Source organism: Ammospiza nelsoni, chromosome 4 (genome assembly GCF_027579445.1).
Source record: "Ammospiza nelsoni isolate bAmmNel1 chromosome 4, bAmmNel1.pri, whole genome shotgun sequence".
Taxonomy (NCBI): Eukaryota; Metazoa; Chordata; class Aves; order Passeriformes; family Passerellidae; genus Ammospiza; species Ammospiza nelsoni.
In genome coordinates this window covers 11,639,485-11,667,189 of record NC_080636.1, presented here as the reverse complement: position 1 = coordinate 11,667,189, position 27,705 = coordinate 11,639,485, and the positions used below count along the sequence as shown (strand labels likewise).

At 40.0% G+C, this 27,705-nt stretch overlaps 1 protein-coding gene across 1 annotated transcript in view; it reads right to left on the bottom strand.

Moving 5' to 3' along the window:
* DHX15 (DEAH-box helicase 15) overlaps positions 1–27,299 on the bottom strand; it is a 45,366-nt gene extending 18,067 nt beyond the window's left edge. The window contains exons 1-7 of the mRNA XM_059471357.1: positions 27,129–27,299; positions 21,190–21,538; positions 16,285–16,478; positions 15,011–15,170; positions 14,418–14,636; positions 3,912–4,079; positions 217–303 (exon numbers count right to left, since the gene is read on the bottom strand). Of these exons, the coding sequence (XP_059327340.1) occupies positions 217–303; positions 3,912–4,079; positions 14,418–14,636; positions 15,011–15,170; positions 16,285–16,478; positions 21,190–21,538; positions 27,129–27,196 (1,245 nt within the window). The 5' untranslated portion in view covers positions 27,197–27,299. The remainder of the gene's footprint in view (positions 1–216; positions 304–3,911; positions 4,080–14,417; positions 14,637–15,010; positions 15,171–16,284; positions 16,479–21,189; positions 21,539–27,128) is intronic.
* Positions 27,300–27,705: the final 406 nt, after the last annotated feature.

The following is a 27,705-nucleotide window of genomic DNA, read 5'->3' as shown; positions in this document are numbered from 1 at the left end:
TCTTTCTTTTTGTAAAAAGAATATTTTTAGCTAAAGTTCGCGGACTAAGTGCAAACCGTAAAAATTGTAAGTTAAAAACAAAACAAATTCCAAACCAACCAAATTCAAGATTTCAACTGTAAAAAGGCCTGTCAAGTGTTTGCAAAGGGAAGAGAAGCCTGAGCAAACCAGATTCCACCACCTTTCCTACTATAAAGAGAAAAAAATGGTACTTACCTTCTGTTTTGCAAAGCCAGGATCAATCACAAACACCACGCCATCTATTGTCAATGAGGTCTCAGCAATGTTAGTGGACACCACAACCTGTCAAAAAAACAAAAAAAACAACAAAACCCCAAACAATTAAATGAAACCACTTCATCCTAAAGATGAAGGGCTCCAATTCTGCCTCTGCACAAATAACTTTCAGTAAACTTTCCATCACTTAATCAATCGCTACCAGAGCTCCTCTCCAACACTTTCACAGGATGATCTAAAATCAACCAGAGGAACTCCTAGTGAAAAGAAAGCAGTTTTCATCCACTGTTTTTTGCTCCCCTATGGGTCTATCTAACATAACAAATGTTAGCTGAGAAAAAGAAGAGCAAAAATTTAACTTATGAAACCACTGAATTTCTTTTCTCACATCGTTGGTACATAACAAGTTGTACTGGAGCCCTTTAACATCATGTATTAATTCCAGCTTTTTACCTTTTCCTGAAAGCCTGAACACAGTAAACTGGTTAAATAATATTAAATGGAATGTTTTAACCAGAAAAGGATTTTTTAAATTTGGTTTGAAATAAAGCTGTTACCAACACATTCCACCTACAATTGTGAAAATATGTATTTAATTCCTACTGTCTTTTTCTATCACCAGATATTCAAACACCTTTACATATCTTTAATGTTATATTCTTAGCCTTTCAGAAGGTTGAGTCACATACAAAAATTAAAGCAAAGGTGACTATCAGAGTTCCAAGGCTTGATTTGCCACCATTTAAATTTTTATGTCCAGAGACGCAGTGTAACAAGCTGTGGATACCATTAGCTCTCATCCCAACAACGAACACACTGAATTGGGTTATTACACATTATTATCTCAGAAAAGATCCAAAACCTGCTCAGGACTTCATCAAAAGTGCTTACCCTTCACTTCCTAACTCAGAGCATTCTGTCATTAGTGCTTTATCAATTAGAACTGGAGAGACCCCTAATACTTAGTTCAGAATTACAATGAGGCCTGTGACTGCTGATTTCCCTTCCTGCTTGCTGATCACTTTGCCAGTCAGGTACTTATCACACTCAGTTGTCTCTTCTTAAGGTCTAAGCTTGCCTAAATACTACAACATATTGAAAGCAGTATTTTAGGAAAAACACTGACAATTATTTTGGAATTACGGTGTTTCACCCTAAAATGATGTGCTACTTAGAATTCCTCCAGCAAACAGAAAACACTGTGCATATCATTCACAGGTGACCTGCACAAATTAGTGAGGAGATAACAGCTACAAATATCAGTGCAAGTCAGTGCAAAATCTCAATACATCTTCATTAAAAAATTGTAAGACACTAAATATACAAATTAAACTCATACTCTCACATTAGAAGTCTAGTCAATCCACATTTAGCTTGCTGCTATAGCGTATACCTCATTTAATTTTTGTGTTTTTCTGTTTCTGCTAATGTACAGAACCATCCACACCCAGATTTTTCAAATACTAATTACAGAGCAGAGACAAAAGGTTTTTATCCCGCTTTTAACCACTGATTTCTATTAGGACACTTCAATATCAGGAACTCAATACAGTTCATGTGCTTAGTCCACAGCAGTACAACAATTTAATTTGTACCTGAATTCATTTAATGTATACAGAACTTTCCTAAGGTAGAAGGAAAAAAGTTATTTATACAGTGGATTCTATTGCACATACACATATCATTTGTTAATGTCACATTGCTTAAAAAATTACAATGACTGTAAAGAAAGAAGAAACTTTTTAAAAGCCTGAAGAAATAATATCTTTCAAGTTTACATCAAAGTACAAAGCTACTTGAACATCAAACAATTCAAATTAGCACTTAACTATATAAAATAATGATTTATAATTAACCTTAGGTACACTTTTGCAGTTTCTGAGATTAATTGTAAAACTTTGTTTTGAATATTAAAACATACATAGTATCTATATCTAAAAATGTTTCTGTACTGCATATGTATTAACTAGCAATGCTTAAGGCTGCTGAAACAGAAACTAGAATGCAGTTTGACAAGAAGGGATAGGATGGCAAGGAGCCTTTATCACAGGACAATAGAAACATTAAGACATCTTTGTCTTCCTCAATTAAAAAAACATTCTCACTAGTTAATCAGAATATTTGTCTGTAATCTAAAGCCTTCTCACAATAATAGCTGCTTTCTTAGCTCAAAGAGGACAGAAAAGTGCAAAGTTGTCAAGGTGCATCACTACTAGCTGTTGCCATCACTACTACAGCAAAATGGCACACTACTTCCAGCATCTCTCACTCCATGAAGTTAAAGCTCACTAATTGATCACTAATACTAACTAAAACTAAACCAACATTAAAAAAAAATTACAACACTGATGCACTTTCACTCATAGTTACATTTGTTATGGGGATAAAAAGTAAAATGTGGAAGCCAGAATATTTCAGCCAAACATGGAAAAGTAACTTCATAGGTCTAAGTCTGTTGCCTACATGCTGTGCCTGCTTTTCCCTATAGCAGGGATCTTGAGCATAACAACTTTTCTTGTAGTAAAACAGCTGCTACACCAAGTGTCCTCCTCTCAGAGACTGGTACTGGCTCTGTCATTTCAACAGAACAAAAACTACACTCTGCCCTTGTTATCCTCTTATGCAGAAAACCAAAACCTGCCTATTCTGAAGGGCATAGTTTTAAACATGAGTGAAAATTTAATTAAATACATAGCTATCACTTATTACTTAAAAGCAAATTCATTCATTTAAGTCATTTGCAAATACAATTTTATTGCAGCATTAGTTTCATGATTTGAGACTGAATGCTTTCTGCAATCAACTTCTCCAGGAAGAGGAAGATAATTTCACTAAATTTAATAAGTGATTTATTCTTCCAGAACACTAGAAAGTTGTCACTAGTATTACACATGCATTGTACTGCACAAAAACAAAAATAATCAAGGAACAAACCCTGCCTAAAGCACATATGATTCAGCTTTGACCTTCAAAATCTTAGCTTTGTGACTGCCAGTTCTGCAGAGGAGTTTAGTTTTAGGAAGCTTTAATATGACTCCTTTCTAAAAAACACATAGCTTCTACTATGGATTATTGGAGCATTGACATAATAATTTAACAAAGAACACTCACTGCGTCATTTCAAGTTTTTCAGTTTCTCAATCGATTTTGCCTAATGAAAGAACCTTAATTCCTCAGTTATTACTACCAAAATACAAACCTTGAACTTCAACATACTTGTTATAACTTGCACCTTCTCATAAACCTCAAGCAACAGATAAAACCTGCCTGACAATCTACTCCTTAGAGACAGCCCAAATTGTCTCCAAAACAACAGGGGGAAAAAAAGCACATCTCAATTAGTTATGGAAAAAAAATCCCATCCTCCACATAAATCATATTTCACATAAACTTAAATGAATGCCATTTCCATTCAGTCAAATGACACTGTTAGCACAACATCCTGGCCCTATATACATGGATGACAGAACTTTGATTTGTATGGAGAGACAAATTTCAATTTATCTAAAAACTGTAATGTGATAAAATACTGCATTTTCAGGGCTTTATTAAAAACCCCCTTGTACTTGTTGATGTTAAAATACATTCAAAGGAGCTGAAAGTCATATTTCATGGCCCATGCAACTATGAGTAGCTACTTACAGAACAGAACACTAACACAGGTTAGTATTTACCTTTCTTCCTATTGCTCCATTTTGTTTTTTCGGTGGGGGAGGTTCAAATATTCTTTGCTGTTGCTGTGGAGGAAGGGTGGAATACAATGGAATGATTTTTATGTCACCAACTTCAGGACCTAAGTCATCAATTTCACGTTTTATCCTCTTGCAGGCTTCATCAATTTCCTGCAAAATAAAAATACTGGTTAGAAGAGAACTCCATGAAAAAGGAAGCATATTTAGAGGGCTTATGACAATTAGATTAAATATACACCCTGCAGAACAATCACAATAACTTCTGCTTTAAAAATAAAAAATCAATCAAGGTGCTTACTGAATCTGCAATCAAATTTCCACAATACTTCAAGATGTTTCAGCTTCTATACTCTAATGAACAGCACAATTTGCATTCAACATCCTTTTTCTTTTAGTCATGTTTCCTAATTAAATCTCTACAAATTGTACTAAAATTGAAATCTCTCACCCTGGAATATTAAACTGCACTCATGACCTTTTCAATTTTCACAATCTGAAGGAAATTGATGTGCAAGATATTTAAAATAAGCCAATTAAGCTTTAATGTCACGTATCACTAATGCAATTATATCGAAGATTTGCTTCATTGTACCTAATGAGAACAAACACCTTTACAGTATAAACATGGATACTCAAAACCAAACCTCTCAATCCTAGGATTCAGATTTTACTTTAAAATTAACTGAAATTCCATTTAAGCTTAAGAAAAGTCACTGAAATTCTCTTAAAGATGAAAGATGTTTTAGGCTTTTTTCTACAACAGTATTTTCTAGACCATTTTCTGCTTTCCACACAAAACAGTTGTGAGATTCTGTCTCAATTTTCCCTCATCTGCCTCACAATCGTCATTTGGGGACCACTGAAGAGAAGACACCCCCCCCAAGAATCTCTGGCTCTGAAGGAGAAAGTCACATGCCAACAAGGCCCTGAGATCTGAGAGCGCTCCTAAGTTACTGTTTTTACAGGTGTGTTTGCTGTATGCTAAGGGGGCACTGTGCCCTTTTTGCAACAACAGCTTTTGGAAGCTGTCCCACCTGTTGGCCTGGCTGGAGTTCTCCTGAGTTTCGGGTGGTCTCCCACAGAAGACCTTCACCTGTTCTACTGGCATCGTGAAAGAAGCCTCTCCATCAAGGACTGAGACATGAAACCTCCATGTGAAAAGGCTCCTCTAATCCTTCCAAGGACTGAGACTGAAACCCCTAACCCAGGGAGGTGTGTGGGGAGAGGCAAGCTGGTCAAACCTAGATGTTTGCCTGCAGGTTGTGACCACTGCACCGAGAAAACAATGGTTCTCGTGGGCTGCCTTGCTTGGACTCTGTGTACCCCCCTTTCTATTCTTCCCCCCTGAAGACCTTTGTTTCAGTTGCAAAATTTATTCTCCCTTCCCCCAACGAAAAAGAGTGTAATTGGGGTCCAGATGAACTGTGCCTCGGAGATCTCCCCAACATAACAGGCGGATCCTCGACTGGACAGGACCAAAAGACTTCGTCTCTACGTTTGGTAGCTAGACCCTCCTCTTTCTCTTCCTTAATCCCTGTATCCCATTTTGCTGTGGTCATTCAATAAAGGTATATTTGTTTTGATTATTACTGCAAATCCCCTGTGCCATGTCGGTTTTTTTTTGCACCAAGATCATCCCACGAACCATCATGAACGCAGTTCGTAAGGACAGATCATGACAACAGTTCACCACAGCCCAATTGTTCTAAGTTCATTTCATTTTCAAACAACTACACTGAAGCCAGCTAGGTGACCAAATCGTTATGACAAGATCTAAGTAAAGTTGGATTGCACAGAAATTTATGTTAATGAGTAACACCATTCATTACCTCTAATTTAAAAATCCCAACAGAGCCTTCACTAATGCAACTAAGAGACACACTGACCAACTATTGATCCTCCATCTCAACCAGATGGGAGAAGAAAGTCATGACAAAAAGCAACAGTAGACAAAGGCAGAAATATTTACTACAACATTCTCTGAGAAAAGAGGAGATACCTCCCTTACCACATTCACTAGCCTGAAGCCGAAGTGATACTTTAAACCCTAAAGCAAATGCACAGAACTGGTAATCTAAAGGCTCTGTAAAATGACTGCTCCAAACTGTGATTTGAAAGGCACAAGCAATCTCCATTTTAGAAATCATAAATTCAGGTAGATCTACACCAAATCTGGGTTGTTCACTTGTTTTTAAAGAGGCATTTAAATTCTCAGCACAAATGCATGGAGTATGTTTTAAAGAAGCACAGGCAATACTTGTTCAGTATTAATCAGTGTATACAATTAATGTAAGCTTGGCAAAAGCCAATTCAGCATTGGATAAGCATTGGCATATCCAATTCAGGATTTTCTATCATTCTAACTGTATGGAGAACCACACACAGATGATAACCAAAACTGGTATCCCCAAGTTCACAAGATAAAAGGATTATGTGTAGCAGTAATAGTTTCCAAGTGTTTAGGATACCTTTGAATGTTTGAGATTTGTTTGCATCACAAGAAAATATCTAAATCCAGAAATATGACACATATAGTTGAAGGCACAATCCTATCTTTAATCCTTTAAAGATTCAGTAAGCCTAATTCAATCATCTCACTTTACTCAAGTATGAAAGGCTTCTTAAAAACAAACAAACCATACACCTTGAAATATTTGCAAACCATCTACTCCAAACAAATTCATTATAAACCCCTTCCTGGAATAAAGATTATTGCAACAATCTGCACAGAAGAAGACATTTCTCAGGCAGAACAACAAGAAGGTAGAGTGAACTTGAATTGTATTTGGATTATGTCTGAAAAACTCCTCAAAGCCCTGAACTACTGAGTACCTGGGATAGTGGGTAAGGGGGGAAAAGGAAGCAGGAACAGACACAGGATGAAAAGACCCACACACAGACCCATGATGCCCAGTGCATCAGCACCAAGGACCTGCTTCAGAGGTAAAGAAGAGAACAGGCCTGACATACAAAAAGCATCAGACTTTCGGCAATGCTGAAGTTACAAGATTGATCCTAGTTCTTCACAAACAAGACTTTTTAGTACTAGTATTTGAGAAATACTTCTCAGTAAAATAATATTCAATGAACTTATTCGCTGATGCACTCATGCTAAAAAAAAGGTGACTACCAAAAGGTACAAAACAAGCAGCCACAAAAACAAAGATTACACTAGCATTTGCTCATTTTTCTCAAGCTGCAAGTGTCACAACACATCTGTACTTCACAGAACCTAGTAATCAGACTTGTCCCAGACAGTCATCTCAAGTACTTCAAAGCTTCCAGAAACTTCCTCTTGATCCCCTCAAAATAAATTTCCAATGCACAGGCAATACATACAGTTAAGCTGCAACACTGTGGAAACTAGAATCAAGCAGCAGTTAAGAACCCCTCAGTACTACACTGAACATTAACATGGAGTCCTCAACATTCTTCCACACCATCAGCCACTTCAGTGATTTTCCTTGGAAAAGCTTCCAAAACAACTACAATCAGTAAAGAGAATCTATTTCTTTTTACATGTACTAGTGATCAACAAGATAATTGTGTGGTGAATATTTTTTGACCAGGAAAAACAAAGTCACCTCAACATCCAAGTGACAGTAAACAATTTTCATTTTGAATTTACAGCTAAGTAAAAATAGCTTAAAAAAAAAAAAACAAAACCATAATCTGGAAAATAATTTTATCAAGATTATTATTATTAAATCAAATTTAACATAATTGAAATGGTGTTCCTTCCAACAAATCAGTGTGATAAAGACTGAGTCTAGACAAAAACCTAAGCAGGCTGCTTTGTTTTCAAATAGCTGATGAGCAACAGGCAATATTTAGAATATCTGTCAAATTAGGTGAATTTAATTCAGGAGTTTAAGTATCAATAAGCAATTCTAAGACCCCAAAAAGCTTCAGGATTTCAACTTCCATTTGTGCAAGACCTAAGTCTGTGTGGGAACCAATACTTAGCATTGTATTGTTTAGAAAACAAGGCAAGACCACGGTGCAGTTTCCCTTCAATTTATTAGTAACAGTAGTGCACCACAGCATGTGAAGCCTGTTAACAACACAAATGAGTCCTGAACTCTCAGAATGCCAGGACTGAAACCCAGAGAACCATAAGTTTTCCTGTGGCTTAACTTCAAGAGTACCACTTACAGGACTAATGCTTACATCTTCACCCCACCACCATCTTAGTGGTGCATACTAGTAAATACTTACCAGACTGAAAGCACAAACAGGACTTTGTTCATGTCCTGAACGAAGTATTACTAAGTAATATTCAGCAATACTCACTTTTTTTCCTAAAGAAAATATAACTTAAAAAAGCCTTATTACTAAAAATCTTCCAGGTATGACTTTTAAAGACTGACTGCCAGTTCCTGGCTCCTCAGGCTGTGTGTCAAAACACATAGCTAAGAGAAACTCGGAAGTAATTGAAGCACAAACCAATACCTTATCAGCTGCCTCCAATAACACATTTCCACTGCTGTGTAGCATCTCACTACTTCAATACCTAACATACCCTGGCTCTGCATCAAAAACGAAGGATTTGAATGTATTATTAACAGTTCATCTAAAAGGAGCTGTATAAAATTAATCACACAAGAGACTGATTTTGCCTATTATGCACATTACTTTTTTCTGCTGTTGAAAATGAAGTCTTTATTACATGTTCAAGCTGAATGCTCAGTAGAAATTCCCTTCCATTACTTTTCCTGATAACATTTTTGCAGTCAAAAGTAAGGTGTTCATACTGGAGACCATGAACAACAGAAAAATATTCTAGGAGCAGTTGCACATCTTACTGACTCAGTGCACCATGTCTTTAAGAAGCAAGTTTGTGCTGAAAAAAATTCGTGATTCTTACTAGCTCCATTCAATGGTAGGCAAAAAAAAAAAAAAACCCAAACCCACAAACATCAAAAGAAACCCAGAATGACAAGCAGCAATGCAGTTCACAGAATCACAGAACAAGAGGTTGGAAGGAACCTAAAGGATCATCTAATCCAACCTGTCTTGTCAAAAACATGGTCTAGGAAAGATGGCCCAACACCCTATGCAGCTGAATCCTACAGGTCCAATGTTGTGGAACCCACCACTTCCCCTGGGAGTTTATTCCAATGGTTGATTATTCCCACTCTGAAAAATTTTCCTCTTGTGTCTAATCAAAATCTCATCAGGATTAACTTTTATCTATTACCCCCATCTTCTCATGTGGGTGTGTGTAAAAAGGGAACCTCCATGTATGTTGTAGCCATAGTTTAAATACTGGCTCATGATGAGCCTTCTTTTCCTAAGGCTGAACAAACCCAGCCCCCTCAGCATTTCCCACTCCTTTGAAAATATTTGTGGCCTCAAGTTACTGAGTTCCATTGCTCTTGCAAATCCAGCCCTTCTGTTTGTGTGCTAGACTCACCTGTGCTGCCATGGAGAAGGTACAGTGAAATTCCAGTGACAGTAAACAGCAGTTACTGACTGAGGGACCATGAGTGACCCTAAGCCAAAGTGATTTCGCTGCCAGCATGCACTCTAACTCAAGGCCAGAGTGGGCTGTGCAAACAGCCACTGAACCTGCTGGCCAGGCTCCATTCAATCATAAGGGCAAAGCTGTATCCCATCTTCACAAAAACCCTTTCTACAAAAAGATGGTGAGTAGTGATGTCATTTAAGCACATTCAATGGGACAATTTGAGCACTTGGCATGCAAAATAGAGTTCAATGACTTAGTAAACATAGTCCTTGGGAACGTTATTGCAGAACCCCTTTCTTCAGTTGATCCTGTATTTGGTACCCCCAAAGAATCTCATAGGATGAGCAAAACACCTTCCTCCTTTCAGCATTTGAACAAAATTAGTATTACTGCTCTTCTTTCAGTTCATGCTGCCCAACTCCCCAAATACTTCCTATCTGAATCTAAACAGGACAACTTGTGTTCACTCTTAGTACAGAGACTTCCTCTTAACCTCACCCAACCACTACCAACTGACACCAAAAGATAATCAATTTTTACTTCAATTAGCATATAAGAAAGTCTCTGTTTTCTTTCAATTACAGAGTTCAACCAGTTTCACAGTGATGAAAATATTGTACCTTTAAAATAAATCCTCATTTATCAAGCTTTCTATCAAAAACATCAAAAATGTTTTTTAACTCTTTTCTAAACCACTAGTTTTACCAGTATCATTTTAAGGTCTTCTATAATACTGAACTTCACAGCAACAATTTTAAGTATATTTATCAACAATCAAGAACACTCCTGATCTGTACTTCACATCTCCAAATGCAGCTTAGATACTCTCTCATAAATGTATAACAATGCATTTGGCTTTATAAAAAAAGGGTGACAGAGAATACAAGTGGTATTTGTAAATGCCCATGTTACCAGAACATGTAAGACAGATCTATACTGTGGCTGTGTCACTATTTCTGTCTTTCCCACCCCACAAGTTTAAGTATGTTACACCTACTCTCGAATTACTGATCTTAATGGAGTGTAAAATCTAATACTGTTTTAGGAGAACTCCAGTAGAAAATAAACCAGTTGCCTCTCCAGTAGAAAATAAACCAGTTGATCTGCAAGCTTAACAAATTTGTCTCTACACAACTAGACTACCAACCTTGTAATCCCAAAGAATGAGAACAAGTTTGACAACACCTATTGTCTAAGAAAGACATGTTGACTGAAATGTAATTATGCTTTTCTCTTGTTGAAATCCCTCTCAGTTTCCAATTTTGCCTGTGACTGATGACAGGCAAGCTAGCTCACAGCTGTCCAGGTGTGGTGGGTTGATGCTGGCTGTAAGCCAGACACCCACCCAAGCCTCTCTATCACCCCTCTGCAGCTGGACGGGGAGAGAAAATACAAGGGTTCATGAGCTGAGATAAAGACAGAGAGGTTACTCATCAAATACCACCACAGGCAGAACAGGCTGAGATTAGAGATATTAACTGAATTTATTACTAACAAAATCAGAGCATGATAATGAGAAGTAAAATAAAACTCTCAAATCACCTCCCCCCCTGCCCCCCCCCCAGCTGTACCTCCTGCCCAGCAGCACAGAGAGACAGGGAATTGGGGTTACGGTCAGTTCATCACAAGGTATTTCTCTTGCTTCTCAGGAAGAGGAGCCCTTCTGCTCCAACATGAAACCCCCCCATGGGAGACAGCTCTCCATGAACTTCTCTGACACGAGCCCATCTCATGAGTACAGATCTCTGCCAGCTGCTGCAGCACAGGTCCAGGTCACTCTCCATGAGGTGAGTGACCAAGGACAGAATGCTCCAGAAGGGGCTCTGCTCTCCACAGGCCCTCACATGGTCACAGCCTCCTGTCAGGTGGATTCTGCATCCTCATCCTCGATCTCCATGGGCTGCAGGGGCACAGCTGCTTCACCACAGGCTGCACAAGCTCCAGGAGAATCCCAGCTCTAGTGCCCAGAGCACCTCCTCCCTCTCCTTCTGCACTGACCTTGGTGTCTGCAGAATCGTTCCTCTCACATGTTCTCAACCTACTCTTCTCTGGCTGCAATTATAACTGCTCAATACAGACTGTGGGGTTTTCTTCCTTCTTAAAAATGTTATCACAGAGATAACCACCACTGGCTCAGCCTTCATCAGTGGCACAGCCATCTTTGGAGCTGCCAGGGATTGACTCTGCTGGACATGGATGAAGCTTCTAGCGGCTTCTCAAAGAAGCCACCCTGCTACCAAAGCTTGGCCATGCAAGCCCAATATACCAGGTTATACCTTTCTTTGAACACTGGCAGTTAAACATGAACACTCTGTTCTGAAAAGTTCTCGATATACCGGGGGGGAAGGGGGGGGGTGTTTGTTTTAAAAATGAGCTTTCCTCCTTACAAAGCTTGTAGTGTATTTTGCTTTTTAACGTTCTCTTTTGTTACTAAGGAACTTAAAAGCAGTTCATACAATGTAATCATAGACTTTTGCTCCTTTCAGGATTCAAGAAGGAAATTTTTACTGAACACATACTTCTACACCATTAACAACAATTTTATCATCATCCAGTAGCAGGCAAATAAAATTAAGATTCCTTTAGTTTCTAAACACATTTAAGCTTCTTTTAATTTTCTGGGCATGACAACACTGAATCTTCCTCGCTATCTCCAGGTTTCATCATCTTCTCTATGTCTTAACTAATCTGTACTAATTAACTGCTATCCATCTTAATTCCCATACAAAATTACTTCAAAATCATTTGGATGAGAAGACAGTAGCCAATAAGGAATCCCATTCTAGCACAGGCCACTGCAATTACATCTAATTTTCAGCCTCTTAAACTCTCAAGTCACATTTGCACCATTTCAGCTAAAGCATGTTCCTTTGCCATAATTCAATTTAGCTGTGTATATGCACCTTTCTGACAAGAAAAACAAATAATCTTGCACTCTATTGATACAATTTAGAAGCATCTAAAAGAACTACAAAGTATTTCTGCCTAGCATACACCAATTTTAGTCTAGCTACTAAGCCTAATGAACTTTAAGCACATAGTGGCAATGGTACCTACCGCACACTTTCCTATTCTCAAGAGTACAGCAGGTCACACCACTTTAGATTCAACAGCAATACACACAGAGATTCTATTATGATGCTCAACAGAGGCCCCAAAATGTCATTAATCAAAAGGGTTAAAGTAGTTCTAGACTTCACTACAGAAGCTAAACCAGACTTGAATTTCATGCCAACCACCCAAACGAAGACTAGGTCCAGGCAGAGCCAACTCCAGTGCCCCTGGGTAGTACATCAACTGACACATGGACAACTCCAGACTGCAGAGCACAGGGTGCTAGCTTACCAAGGCATGTTTTAAAGTGATTCAGTAATACAGTGTCAGATGCTTTTATGCTCAATTATGTACACTTACAAGCATGTCCGGTGTGCAGCATTTTATTCAGAATTTGCTTATAATACATTATGTCCTGCAAATGAACCCCGTGAAAATCAAATAACCTGTTCACACAAAAGAACAGAGTACATCTGTAGCACTGGCAGGTCTGGAGTCTAGAGCCATTTGCCAAAGGAGGACACTTATCCCATGCCCTGCAGTGATGGTTTTAACAGTTATTTAGAGTAATACATAGCACATGATGTAGCAAGCACAAAATTCATAAACCAGAAGGCCACGCATTTGTGGTCTGTGAAAGGCTGAAGACCAGCCTGACCCAGCATCTTGCTAGAAAAATAAAATCTGCTGAAACAGCAGGACAGCAGTGCTCCTTTCTCTTGCCACCAATTTTCACCCTTCTGCAACAGCTGTTTCACTAATTCACACATTTAAGTACCCAGCTAGTCTGAACTCAACTTCAAACTAAAACCAAGCAGGTAGGTTTCTAAGCCACTATCACTGAAAGTAATTCTTCCTACCTGTACTTTAACTTACAGCAATACTCCTATCAAAGAAGGACAAATGTAAAAGTCAAGAGTATTTGCTTTCATAGTGACAGTCATTGCTTTGGTTTTTTAAGGGAGCTGACCTGCCAGAAGACACTTTAATCAAATGTCTTACAACTCATGCAAGAGGCAACACATCTTTATGGTTGGAAAGTCTACTCAAGAAACCAGGGTACCTTTAGCATCACAAGTTACTTGTACCACATCCCCCCTTGGCATAGTTAAGGTTGTGTTTGTTTGTAAGAAAGACATTGAGATGATCCACATCCCTTGAAAAGTATTTCTTCAAGAGTACTAACTGAAAGAAGAATGAGTTGAAAAATGTTTTTGCTAGCTGCACTTCCCCTACTAAAAACACATTTAGGTTGACTGAGGCCAGCAACCTTTCAAAATGCCTACAGGTTTTTTAACCTCTTCTCCATCTCAGTTCACCAATATGGACACTAAAAAGAGCTTCAAAGAAAGACCAGGACTAAGAAAAAAAACCACCCCAGGTTATTTCAAGTAAAGTATTTAAAATTTCCAGAAAATCCCCATTTCCTGATGCAGTTTAGCTTAAGTGCTTGTATACAACACTCCTTTGCAGGGCATGGAGTCTATTTCTGAGACCTAACTCCCTGAACTTAAGGTACATAAAGTCTCCAGGCTAACACTGCAAGTTATTGATAAAAAACCAAAATCTGAACACTCTTATTAAAGCTACTACTAAAAGCTAAGCAGCAGAACCAAATGGTTATTCTTCAGATACGTTGTACAATACATGTGAGCAGAATTATCTTTTCAATAAAAACCAAGGACGCTCTCAGGCACCCCAATCTTTGGAGTTCCCATCAGGACAAAGCTAGGGTTCATTCTCTGGGTTTCTGTTTTTGAAGTACTTGAGATGATGAGCATTTTGATTTTAGAAATGCCTTGCATACCATTTACATTACAGATATGTACAATGTCAAAGGACCTAAAGTGTATGGCAGGTAAACCTCAGGTTATTCAAACAATAAACTAGAAAAGGAAACTGTTTTAGTCTACACAAGTCACTTGAAGCAGTTTCTGTATGAAACAATGAACAGAAGAAAATACCTCTTGTCCAGTAAGAAAGAGTAAGAGATCTCCTTCTTCTTCTTCACACATGTGGATTTGTATCACTGTTCGAATGGCAGCCTCAAGGTAGTCCCTTTCAGGTTCTGGAGTATAGAATATCTCCACAGGATGGGTGCGACCCGGGATAGTTAGCAGAGGACAGTTATCAAAATAGATCTGAAACTTGCCAGCATCTAAAGTAGCACTCATAACTATAACCTGTAGAGTTGGAGGACAAAAAGTTACTCAACATTTAGAACTTGTGACATGTTACACATGCAATGTGTAATTTTAAGAAAGTAAATTGCTGACTGTGACATACGAATGCTTTTATTACCTGAATACAGCACCCTTGTTATAAAGATTCAAAAAAATTTCAAGTCAAATACATAAGGTTAAGCTACAATTGTATTGTTTCTAGGAGCTTCCTCAATACAAAACAGGTTCAGAATTTCCTAGGGTTAGCCTTCTAATATACATTATCACAGATCAAAAAACAGTAATAAAAATCAGCTAATGGTAAGCACACAAATACTTTATCCAGTATGACTGCAACTAGAACAGAGATGCTGTTGGACTTCATCATTACTGACCTTCAGATCAGATCTTTGTCTTACAACTTCCTTCAAAACTCCCATCAAGATATCCGTAGCCAGTGTTCTCTCATGGGCCTCATCAAGGATTATAACACCATAGCGCTCCAGCAAAGGATCGTTCATTGCTTCCCGAAGCAACATTCCATCAGTCATGTACCTGAACAAACAGAAACCACTCCAACTCACACTCTGCTTGTTAGGCTGGATGCAGAATCCTCTTCCATATTGCTTGAACTAAGCTTTTAATCAACTTTTTAAATGTACTAACACCAGCAAACTACTTCCAGCACTGTAACATGCCCATTTTAAGTTTTCAAATAGAAATAGAGTATAAGTGGAATCTGGGATTATGGGGGGAAAGCTTCAAAGAAAAGGGGGGGGGGGGGGGGAAAGGGAAACAAGGTTTAGTAACATTTACAATAGTTTGTAGAGTATTACTGGCAGACATCCACACCTGAGCTCAAGAAACAGGCAAATAAAGGGGAAAACACCATCTAAAATCCAAGATGTACTGTTTCTGCAATTGTTCTCCTTTTCTGTCTGCAGATCATCTGCTCACTTCTTGCTTTTCTGGTACTGTTACATTTTTTTCCATATTATCTTTATGCCCAGTCCTTTACCTACTTGTACGACCAAAGAGAAGTCGCCTCTTGATAGAAAAGCATTGATCCTTGAACCACACTGTGATGTTTTTACCAGAGCATTCTGAATGTAATCCACAAATGATGTATTAAATGCACCTGTTTCCTGGTAGCACAGGAATCTATAGCAGCTGACAAGTAAAACACTCCTGTGTGTCTCAGAGCCAGGTATAGGGCAGTTGTGAACCTTCGGAAAGTTCTCTTTATGGAAATAAGTTACTGAACTTCACCAGAAGTAGAGTAGAAGACACCACACATAAACCATCAGAATGTACAACAAAGAGAAACTGCCATGTTGAAGGGCTTTATTATGAATAGCACCTTAAGAATAAAACATTTATTCAGATCACCTCCTTTTTTATGGATAATTTAAAATTAATTACTATAGGGTGCAGCGCTTTCTTTAGGAGGAATGAGTAATTTCCAACTCTTTTCATGCCTCACACCTCTCATTTCTCTCAGCTCATGCTACAGCTCCCATGTCTCTTCCCCACTCAGACAAAAGCACCAATCCACAGAATCACTCCCTTATTAGTCCTTTCATAACTTTGCTCTCATCCTTCACTACCCTGTTGTTCCCCTACCTCCAAGAATGCTGTTACACCTTTACCTGACAGCTGTCACACTTACTTCAGGATGGTTTTAGCACTGCTGCAATCCTCAAAGCGAATGGAGTAGCCAACCTCCTGGCCCAGCATGACGTCCATCTCGTCGGCCACGCGCTGTGCCACGCTCATGGCAGCCACCCGCCGCGGCTGCGTACACGCCACTCCCCTCTTGGGGCCCGGCAACGAGCGCATGTAGTCAACGCACCACTGAGGGATCTGCACCAACAAATTCAGGGATCAACACACTTCACATGGTCACACACAACCTGCCATCTTCATACTGAACTCTAAGTCAGTTACAATTCCACAGAGATGTCAACTGCACACGCAAAACCAGGCAAAGCAGGAGAGACTGGACCAGAAATAGGCTAGTTAGTTGGATTCAGTGCCACTAAATAAGGCATACTCTTGTTGTATGTACATATCTATCTGTGAAGTTATCAAGGAAACGCATAGGTTTAAGGTACATTTTACCCATGTTAGATCAATACCTTTTACAGGTACTTGGCAGCAGCCAACATGCTCCAGAGCAACCAAAATTAGCCCTAACACACACAAGATTTGAGATCAGTAGCACAATTAAAGTTCTACGTAAGTAAAATGTATTTTGTGTCTTGCAAAAGTAATGCTTATTAATATGTTTAAGTAAAAATAATTATTTTAGTAATAAAGAATTGTCTTAGCCAGTAAGTGCAACAAATAAAATGAACAGACAATTATGTTTATTAAGTTTAATACTGTTCTTTGGAAATTTCATCAACCAGATATAAAACCCCTATGCTTTCCTTCCTGTGTTAGCACTCCTTTTATTTGCCAGTCTGTAGTTTTCTGCTCCTATTAGGAATCTGGAAACAGTAAGAATCATCCAAAATAAGATTTATTCAGAATTCCTATAGTCAGTAACAGTTTGAGGGAGATTATTCTCCACATGTTCTCAGTGTGACACTTTGTGAGGAGACATCTCCAGGCCAAACTAGTTCCAAGCCTACAGACCAAAAAACCCACCTGATCTTAGTAATTACTTTCCAAGGATTCTTAAAAGCACAAAGAGGAAAAGAAAACATACCCTTTATACATGGAATTCCAATGAGGAATAAGAGAGAAAGCAGTATAATTTAAACCAGGAGAATGTCAGTTCTTCATTATTACATTCTCATAGCAAAATGTACATAAGTAAACAGTAAGACATAACCAGAAGCAGATCAGTGTAGCCTTAAGCATTTTTCAGGGAAGAATATACTTCCACTATAAATACAGGAAAAAAGCAAACAGAATCAAAATATGACAGGAGCCTACTAGACTGCTGTGAAGAACTCAAATTTCTGAAAATCCTATTCAAAACTAGAACTAATAGCAGTTCTTGAACACTAACAGCAGCAACATGAAACCTATCTTGTAACGTATACTTGCCTCCCCAGCTTCCCAAGTCACTAGTAACAGCTCAACTAAGTGTATTAGTATATGTAAGTATATTAGGTGAAGCTTTTTGACTTAAAACAGAGCAAGTCCTGAAATAAATTTTGAACCAACAGGTCTGCCAGGCCACTGCAGCATGAAATAAAACCGATTTAAAATTGATTTTCCAGTAAGCAACAAAACCTTCAGCAGTGGTGTCAAATGAAAGAAAAGGGCTCCACAGACTTCCCTGTGCTAAGCTGATACAGACAAGCACCCAAAGACTTTTCCTGTCCAGCTTTCAAAGACACACAATTACTGGGAAAAAGGACTATGCCATACCGCATTTTTTACTTCACTCATGTCTGGGAATATACTCTCATTTGGTTATTATGAAACCCAGGCTGAAGTTAATCTCACTGACAGAAAAAAACCCACCCTATACCATCATCAAAATCCCAGACTTTCTGCATAAAAAGGTCATTTTATTAGTATCAAAAGCAGGAGGAATGGCTTTAGCACCATTTCACCTCAAGGACTTTCTCAAGTAAGATTTTCAAGTATGACTTCCATAAACATGAGGAGGTAGTGACTACACACAGTGGCCTCTAAGATCGAGGATAAATGGACTAAGGGTTGTTAAAAACCCTTAGTTAAAAACTACTTCAAAGCCAAAGGAACCTCATCATTCTAAGGAATGCATAGCAAGAGACAGAAGAGCACTGCCCTTTCTGGCTTTTTTGAGCCTCTCCAACAGCTTGAAAACTTCCTCAGTTAAAAGTTACAGGGTAGAATTCCCTGAATTTTCATTATTTGAGAACCTGTACCAGTTCTCCTGCACACTAAAGGACAAGGATTAAGCTATATTCCACATCACCCTTTTTCTGGACTTTGTCAAAAAGCCCTGCTAAAGAAGTGGCATCACTTATGTTACCCCAGTACACAAAGGAGATGCCACTTACCATTGTCTTTACCAGAGTGAAATTATACCAGAAGCACATATGATCCCAGATTTAAGAGTGAATGCTGCAATTACAGGAAGGAATTACCCCTTCCTAAGAGAAATCTGGCACACCCATTCCACCACTGCACCTGCTTGCAGTGCATTTAGAAAAACCACTTAACTTCAAAGGTTAAGTTTAAATTACCAATCAAAGTACTGCAAACACTAAAGAACTGAAAATTAATGCCTTGGCTTCCAATATACTTCTTCAGTGCTTTGGGGTTTAAGTATATGTAAAACAAGTGAGAAAAGTGTCTCAATTTTTCCATTGTCTGAGCCAAGAATTTCCAAGCCTGGGTGTTCTACACAACTAATGGGAAAACATGCACATAATCATAGAATCACAAAATGGTTTCAGGTGGAAGGAATCTTAAAGATCATCTGGTTTCAACCATCCTGCAATGGCCAAGGATGCCATCCACCAGACCAGCCTGCTACAAGCCCCATCCAACCTGGCCTTAAACACCTGCAGGGATGAGGCACTCCCCAACTTCTCCAGGAACCTGTTCTGCCATTCTACCACTCTGACACTGAACAATTAATAACACCTAATGTAAATCTCCCCTCTCTCAGTTTAAAAGTCATTTCTCCTTGACCTACCCCTATCTGCCCATGTAAAAAGTCACTCTCCATGTTTTTCTAAGTCCTCTTCAGGTACTGAAAGGCCACAATGAGGCCTCCCTGGAGCCTTCTCTTCTCCAGGCTGAACAATCCCAACTCTCTCAATCTGTCTAAATAGGAGAGGTGCAGATAATCAGGGAAGGGACTTGAAAGGCAGCAGCTCAATATCAAAAACATATTTACTACTGTATAGCCTTCTATTATCACAATGAAAGAAGATATTAATTTTGGAAATAATATTTTTCAAATATTGCTTGCTTTTATTTGTATAAGGGTGACATTAACAGCTTATGTACACCTGCAGTTCGAGCATTAAAGGATTTCTTAACAGCAGAAAAGTATTAATCTTGCTCAGATTGATGAATTTAAGAAAAACAATCATCCCCCAACAGGTTTTAAGACAGCAATTGACCACAAAAATGATGTGACACTACCATATGCAAAATGAAGTTTTCATTAAGTGGCAGCAGGACAATTTTTAGTGGTATGTCCCTAGAGACATTGTCAATTGTTTAAAAATGTATCTGCAACTTCACAGAGCAAATTCAGAGGAAGCAGGGAAGCTTCCAAGACAGCTTACATGCTTCTGGTAGCTTAAATCCCATTTTTAGGAAAGATGTGTAACATTACTTAAACCCTTTCAGAAACTAAGGTTGAAGTAGTAAGATAATGCAGGAAAAGCTTCATGCCTGAGGAATGACATTGATACAACCTTTAGATCTTTAAATTTTCAGATCACAACAAGTAATATTGTTTTCATAAATGTAAGCACCATTTTTAACATAATATTTGGGCTACTGCATCTTCTAAATCACTACATAATCAAACTTTTCTGAAGAATTCTATACAGACCTGGTCCTGGCTTATACAGTTAAAAAAATATAGATAATATCATAATACTACCTGCTAACATAACACAGGTTCCTAGAATGTGCAGCAAGGTCCTGTAACTTTAGATAGTTTAGGCACAGCTATAAAAGATATCAAATATACTATGTCCTTCACATTTTCTCAACATCCAAAATTGTATGACCAAAAGTTTACGACTTAAAGCTAGCTATAATCCATTTTTAAGTCTAAAATATTATTCTGGTTTTATTTTCTGCCTAGGTGAAAGGATTTTATCAGATTGCAGAACAAAAAACTCTTTTCCGTTAGTTTTCAACACAGACTTTCAACACAACTAGAGGACAGTTTTGAACAAGTTTGCCCTGCTATAAATACCCAGGTGTTCCTTGTATATTAGATATTCCCTGTTCACTGGTCCTCAAAATTTTTCTTAAGGCTTAAGGAGGCTCTGCACATCTGTTATCACTGCTTTTGGTGCTGAGGAAGACTTTTAAAACCATCAGTCTACTAAAAAAAAAAAAAAAGAAAAAAAGTGATTTTCAACTGCAGCACTAAAAAGCTTTACAACCTCTGAGAGGTTTCAGCACCAAAGAAACACAAGACTCCACCTTTCAAGTTTGAGCACCACTAAAAGCTAATCAGATGTCAGAACTGTATCTGACACTTCAATTCCTTTTATCTGTAGCAGTAGGTTTCATAAAACATGAACAAGTTCATACTTTGTAGCTGCCATCTACACAGACAGCTAAATAAATTATTTGGAACCACCACTTCAGTTTGTGGATTAGTACACTTCTGTCTCACCATTAAAGCTCTATCTTCCTCTAACAGAAACCTACCAATTATAAAGCTCAGTGGAAGCAGGGGCCTGGAAACAGTACTGGATTTTTGAAGTGGAAGAAGCTGCAAAATTCTCCTCACCTTTTGCACTCATTAAGCAAATGTAACATTCGTCACATTAGTTTTGCTCACAGTTTGTGAGATATTCTTACAGAAATTATTTCTCACACACAACCATGACCTTTAAAAAAATGCAGTATCATATAGATATGAACTCACCTGTGTTGTTTTACCAGACCCAGTCTCTCCAACCAGCACAAATGACTGGTGCCTAACCAAAATATCCGTAAATCTTTCCTTATATTCCCAGACAGGAAGCTGTAGCCTTTTTTTCAGGATATCATAATATCGTGGGGTATGTGGCAGATTTGTGAAAGGGTTAATACTGTGTGGAATCATTGCTGGCTTTATGGCTGGTAACCCAGCAGATGCATAGTAGGTGGAGTTGGATGCAGGTCGCAGATCTTTCTCCTTGTCCCTCTCCCTGTCACGATCTCGGTCTCTGTCGCGGTCCCTGTCCCGATCCTTGGAACGGTCATCCCGGTCCCTGTCCCGGTCCCGATCTTTCCTAAAACGGGGCAAGAGCACAGGAGAAAATGAGACACTTGAGTATTTCAATGCAGAGGAGGAATTTTAATACAAAGCAATGCTAAAAGTGCCCAACCCCAATCTTCAAAGTCTTGTAGGCAGCCACCTGGGAGGACAAGCACCAAGCAGTAACAGCAGTACACAGGATGCATCCTCAACATTAGACACGGCTACACTTATTGTACCCAAACACAGCAACAGCTCCTCTCACTACACGCAAGACTGAATAAAGCTATCACAGGGAGAGATGAATGTTTTAACTCCCTTCATCTCATGATTATAAAGAATCAGCTGTGCAGTGTAGTTATCTCACCTCTCCCCATCATTACTTGCTGCTGCAGAAAAATAAGATACTAGTGTTTTTGCCTATCCACCAAAGGAATTATACCCATCCAAAAAACTAACTAAAGATAATAAGCAATAACTGCAATAATGGAAGCAAAGTTTGATTTCATTGTTCCACAATTACTCTGCAGCTTTATTTTTGTTTCAAGTCTTACACAAAATTCTGACTTCATCAACTTTGGTTGTTGAGTCTGGAACTTAAGACTTAAACCCAGCTACTACAGTTCACAGAATCAGAATAATCTAGGTTGGAAATGACCCTTAAGACCATGGAGTTCAATTGTTAACCCAACACTATCAAGCTGCACAGTATCTCCTCCAGTATCACCTCCTACCACACACCTGAACAGCCCTTATGTATTTTCATTTGTTCCAAATATTAAGTAGAAAAATTCACTGCATGTGCAAAACAAAAACAATATTCTCAAACTCTGACCTAAGTCTTTTTGAGAGTTTCTGATTCTGCAAGTCCATGTACTTGTTCCTGCACATAATCCCCCTCTTCCTACAAACACACTTACAAAAGAATCCTCAGTTTGACCCAAAAACTACAGCTTTTTATTAAAAATTCCTAATCAGGACTTTGAAACAAGCCCTGCTTCACAAAAACAATCAATTTCATTTTAAACTACATCAAGTTAAAAAGATTAGTGGCATCTTTGCCTGCAAAAGGGAAGGCATCCTCAGCTTTGTCTCTTTTTGTACATTAACTGAAATCCCATCAAAAAGGCAAAACAAACTAAGTTAACACCAGCTTTATAGTAAGTGCACACAAAAACATGTCTAGGATATGTTAATCAAAAAACAAAACCTCGCCCTCCTTCTTCACCAACACTCAGGCAGATCTAGAGACTATGTCCAAAGAAAACTCTTGCCAACACTCCTCTCCACAGCTTTTTTGTTTTGAACATGCATTTGGCACTCAAATGTAACTACTGAAATAATACTAAATTCTGAGCTATAGAGAAGATGCAGTAATCATAATTATATTAGCACTGATTCTATAAATTTTAATTTAAATGTGCTGTGCTTTGGAAACAACCACCACTACTCTTCTTGTATAAATGAATGTAATGTATGCAGCCTTTTTTTTTTCTCAGTACTCTAGCTTTAATATCACTTCTAACACAGTCAAATATTGTACAAGCTGTAAAATGCCAGGCAGGTACTGCAGAAGCCAACAGGTTCATATTCTCCACAAGGAAGTTACCCCTAGGAACTAGGCTCCATTATGCTGCTCAGAAAGGTCTACGAGCCCAACAGCATTCATCAGACAGCAACAAAGCCCTGGGCTTGGCTGAGGAGCTGTTCACCTTCTACACAGCTACAGGTACCAGGACATACAAGTGCATGGGCAGACAGCAACATCACCGGCAGGAAAAAGAAATAAAGGTGTAAAAGTAATTCAAGAATGGTAAAGCCAGGGTAAAATTCAACAACACACTTCACTACAGGCAGAATAAGTCACACTACTAATGTGCAGGTTGGGATTTTTACAGTATTCTTTTGTATATGTGTGTTTCTGAAGGAAACGTATCCTTCACTGGTATCCAGTTAAAGTGCAAATAAACCACACCAACAAAATCTATTCCACAACCATTTACCTAAACGGTATCATGTCAGCAGCTCCTGCATGACACACCATCCAGTGTAGCTACCCACATGCTTCAGCCCCCCGAGGCAGCCCTAGAGCTAAAATGAACAGATCCCCACTGCTGCCCACCCTTCCCAGGTGTCAGCACAAGCATTTCACCAGCCTTGTGAAGAGCCAACCTTCCCACCTGCATTCATTTTAACTTAGACCAGGATCTCTGATCTGGCCTCCTAAACACTCCCTTGTAGCACTTATTTTCTGTGTTGGTAGCTACTAGCATGGGCTTAAAACAAAAATACCTCACGGTCAAAAGTGAATTAAGTGGACTACAAACACAGTCCATCATGGAAAGTGCCATTAATCCTCCATTTCTCAGTTTCTCCTCTGAGCTCTTACAGCTTTTATACTGTACAAACAGAAGGAAAACCTACCAAGCTCTATGTACACTTCAGAAGTAAAACTATTTATGTGTTAAGGGAGTTGAGAGTCTATTTCTTTTTTCAAAAAGCAGAAGAGAAGTGGGGCAACCAGATCCTACCACAGAAACAACACAACATACAACATGCCCTCAAACTCACTCTCTAACACAATTATCCAGCAGCACTGTCTGTCCCTGAACTGTTTACCAGTCTTCCATTATTACTGAAGCTTAGCAGACACACTCCCTTGGTCAGCAAGGAAAAAGAACAATGATAGTTATGCTGCCATATTAATATCCTTAACTTTCAAAAAATGTGGCTTGGCAGTTCTTTACTTATAAACTGCCACATTTTAGCTGCTTTTTCATTATTGCACAGAGAAAACAGAACTCAAACACGAAAATTTACACTAAAATAATAATTTAATCACATTTGTCTTACACCTGAAACCTGTAACAGCCTTCATGATCAGAAGGGGGCTGGGATTTTTTGCTCTGCTTCTAAGGGCAAGTCTGGTCTGCTATTTGCTTTCACTTCCTTACATTCACACACATATGAACAGCGAATATGAACATGCACAGATGAACAAAAGAAGCACTACAGCAATCACTAAACAAGCATGCTTTTTTGATTAGAAATCATATAAGAAAAAAAAGGACTCAAGGTAAACACTGATCATCACAGTGAAAGTTTAAGCCCATGTAGGAGATCATTAGCATTCTTCCCCACTACTAAACGCAGCAATATTTGATGCAAAAAAGGCAATACAGCTAAAGGAATTTCTGTTCTATACACAAGTCAACCAAATTCAATTAGTCTGAATTATACATCCCACTAGATCACTAACTCTGATGTTACACAACTCAAATATATTTGAAAAGAAACTAACATATTTTAAAATGGTATGTATGGAATTCACAGAAACTGTAACCAAAAATCTTCCATACAATTTCTACTTTTCCAAAATGTTTTTTACTTCATAGACAATACTTCAAGTCTGGAAGAAAGCAGATGTCATGCAGATGTTTAAGGTTACACCAACAATTACAAACATGTTGGCCAAGTAGAGCTCATGTGGCACTGCTGCCATGTAGAGCTACTAACACAGGCCTCCACTAAAGAGGAACTGAGAAATCTGGGTTCACTTGAAGTAAGTTTCATATTTTGTCAGGTAGTTCAGCTTGGATGCAAGTTCTGAATGTGAAGTGGGAACCATGCAAGGAGCTGATCCAGTTTAATCCAGCTCCAGAAGCACCTGAACTGCAGAAGGGCTCTCTCAGCACACACAAGGCAGGTACACACACGCTTTTAACAAGACTCCACACATCCTCCTTGCGGCCTTGCATAAGCTGCAAAACCAAACTACTCAAAAATAAACCAACCACGTAACATTAGCACGACTTGTGCTACATGAATTAAGACAGGAGGTCATCTAAGAAAAAGCCATGCTCAGTAATTATGTTTATAGTGAGTTTTTCTCAGTTCTAGACCACTTAATGCTTTTACCAGCAGAGGAGAGAACAAAGAAGGGGCACAAAACCAACACTTGCACAGTTTTTAGGTGCCATAAAGGTCAATGTCTTCTAGTTTAACACCGGTGGGAACTCACTGCAGTACGTACAATATGGTAGGACTAAGAGTGCAGAATAACTTTCATGATAAGTAAAAACAACGACAAAGCCACACCAGAACTATAAAACCCACCAACACACAAACAAGGAAATACTGACCTGTGATTATCTTTACAACCAGCTGGAATAGTTGTACCACATTTAAATAACGCCCCGTTTTGACACAACCACTTGATAATTTTACAAAAGCCTCTATGTACAGAAAAACCGTGTATGTACAGCATTTCTGTACACTCAGAAGAATTATTTCAATCTCTGGGACATCCTACAAAAAGGCTTTAACTAACACAAATAGCTCGATATATTTTTTAAAACGTGATTATGATGATCCTACAGACAGGAAGTAAGAGTTGAATAATAAACGCTTGTTTTGTTTAGCTAAGAAAAATGAATCAAACTCTAGGGGCTAAAAACTGAAGCTGTACAAGCTTACCTTAAAAAGGCAAGTTTTGCAAAGGCTGTTTGTCAGTCAATATTAACTGCTATATTAGACTTAGAGTTATCCTAACCTTTGAGAACTGAAGGATTTCTCCTAGATAAATAGTCCAAAACAACGCTGATGGACTTAAGCAATTGTTTAATTCACGGAAGTCTCCTGCGCTCCATAAAGAAGGCCAAATAAACACTGCATTTCTTTGTACTCCTTGAAACTTCAAAAATTTACTCTTAACAGCTGCCTGCCTTTCCTCCCCCTCCTGCGCCACTAGAGAAGAAAAGATTATGCGTAAAGAAAGCTCTAAAGTAACGCTGAATTTAAGGACAGCATCAGTGCATTGTCTGTCTTCCTGTAATTACATTAACCTCAACAAAAAATAAGCTGAAGCGTGAGCACCACAGTCCTAAAACTTCAACCTTCGTAAGACTAAGAAAAAAATAAACACTCCCTTGCCCTCTACCTCAAAACCCAGCTCACCATCGACTCTTACTTCAAGCCAAGCACACCACCGAGGGTGACCGGGTGAAAGCCGTTAACAAAGGAACAACGCTCCCACCAGCGCAGGCACTAACAGCACGGGATGCACCAACCTCGCGCTCACCTCTAGGCCCGCGTTTGCCAGACCTTTCAAGCTAAAGAACAGGTAAACAAATACAAAGGAAGAGGGGACAAGGAGTGGGAAGGGCGAACACAAATACGAAAGCGAAGCGCCGCAAACAAAGCGTGGCGTGGGGCCGCGGGCCCAGCAGCGCGCCTCCCCCCCCCCGCCACGGGCGCCCAGCCCAGCCCAGCCCCGTGCCCCGGCGGCCGGGCCGGCGCCTTCCTCCCTCCCTCCCTCCCTGCCTGCCCCCTCCCGGCGCCGCCGCACGAGGCTCTCCCTCCCTCCCTCCCTCCCGCCCGCTCCGCCGCCATCCGCCCCCCCGAGGGCCCGCCCGCCGGGCCAGGCCCAGCGCTCCGGGGAGCCGCGACACCTCGGGGCCTTCTCGGCCTCTCCCTGCCTCGCACGGCGGTCGCCCCGCGCCCCAGCGAGCTCCAGCCCCGGAAGGGCGGCCGGAGCCAGAGATGGGGCGCGGATGGAGCGGGAGCCGCCGCGATCCCCCCCCACCCGCCCCGCCGCGGGCCGCGACGCCCGCGCCGCCCCTCACCCGTCGGTGGTGCGTTTCTTGCTGGAGCTGTAATCGTCGCCCAGATCGAGGCGGTGGCGCTTGGACATGGCGATGGCGGTCGGTCGGTCTGGCTGGCGCAAGGTCCGTCCGGGTGCGGCGGGCGCGCTGCGCTCCCTCCCCGAGCGGCGGCACGGCGAGGCACGGCCGACAAAATGGCGGCCGGAAGGAAGCGCCGGGAGCGCGCGAGGCGCTGGCGCGCGGGCCCGTTGGCCAAAGCCTCTCCTGGGCGCGAGCCCCGCCCGCCGCGCGCGCGCGCTCCCGCCGCGGCACGAGATGGGGGGGGACAGGGTCGGGGGATCACAGGGTCGGGGGATCACGGCGTCACCGGGCTGGGAAAGGGCCCTGAGATCATCCAGTGCAAGCGTCCGCCCAGCACTACCACCGTAACCACTCAGTCACATCACCCGGTGCCAGATCCACACACCTCGAACACCTCCGGGGATGGTGACTCCACCACCTCCCTGGGCCGCTTATTCCAGTGCCTGAGCACCCCCACACTGAAAGATTTTTTCTAATATCTAATCTGAATCTCCCTCGTCTCAGCTTGAGTCGAAAA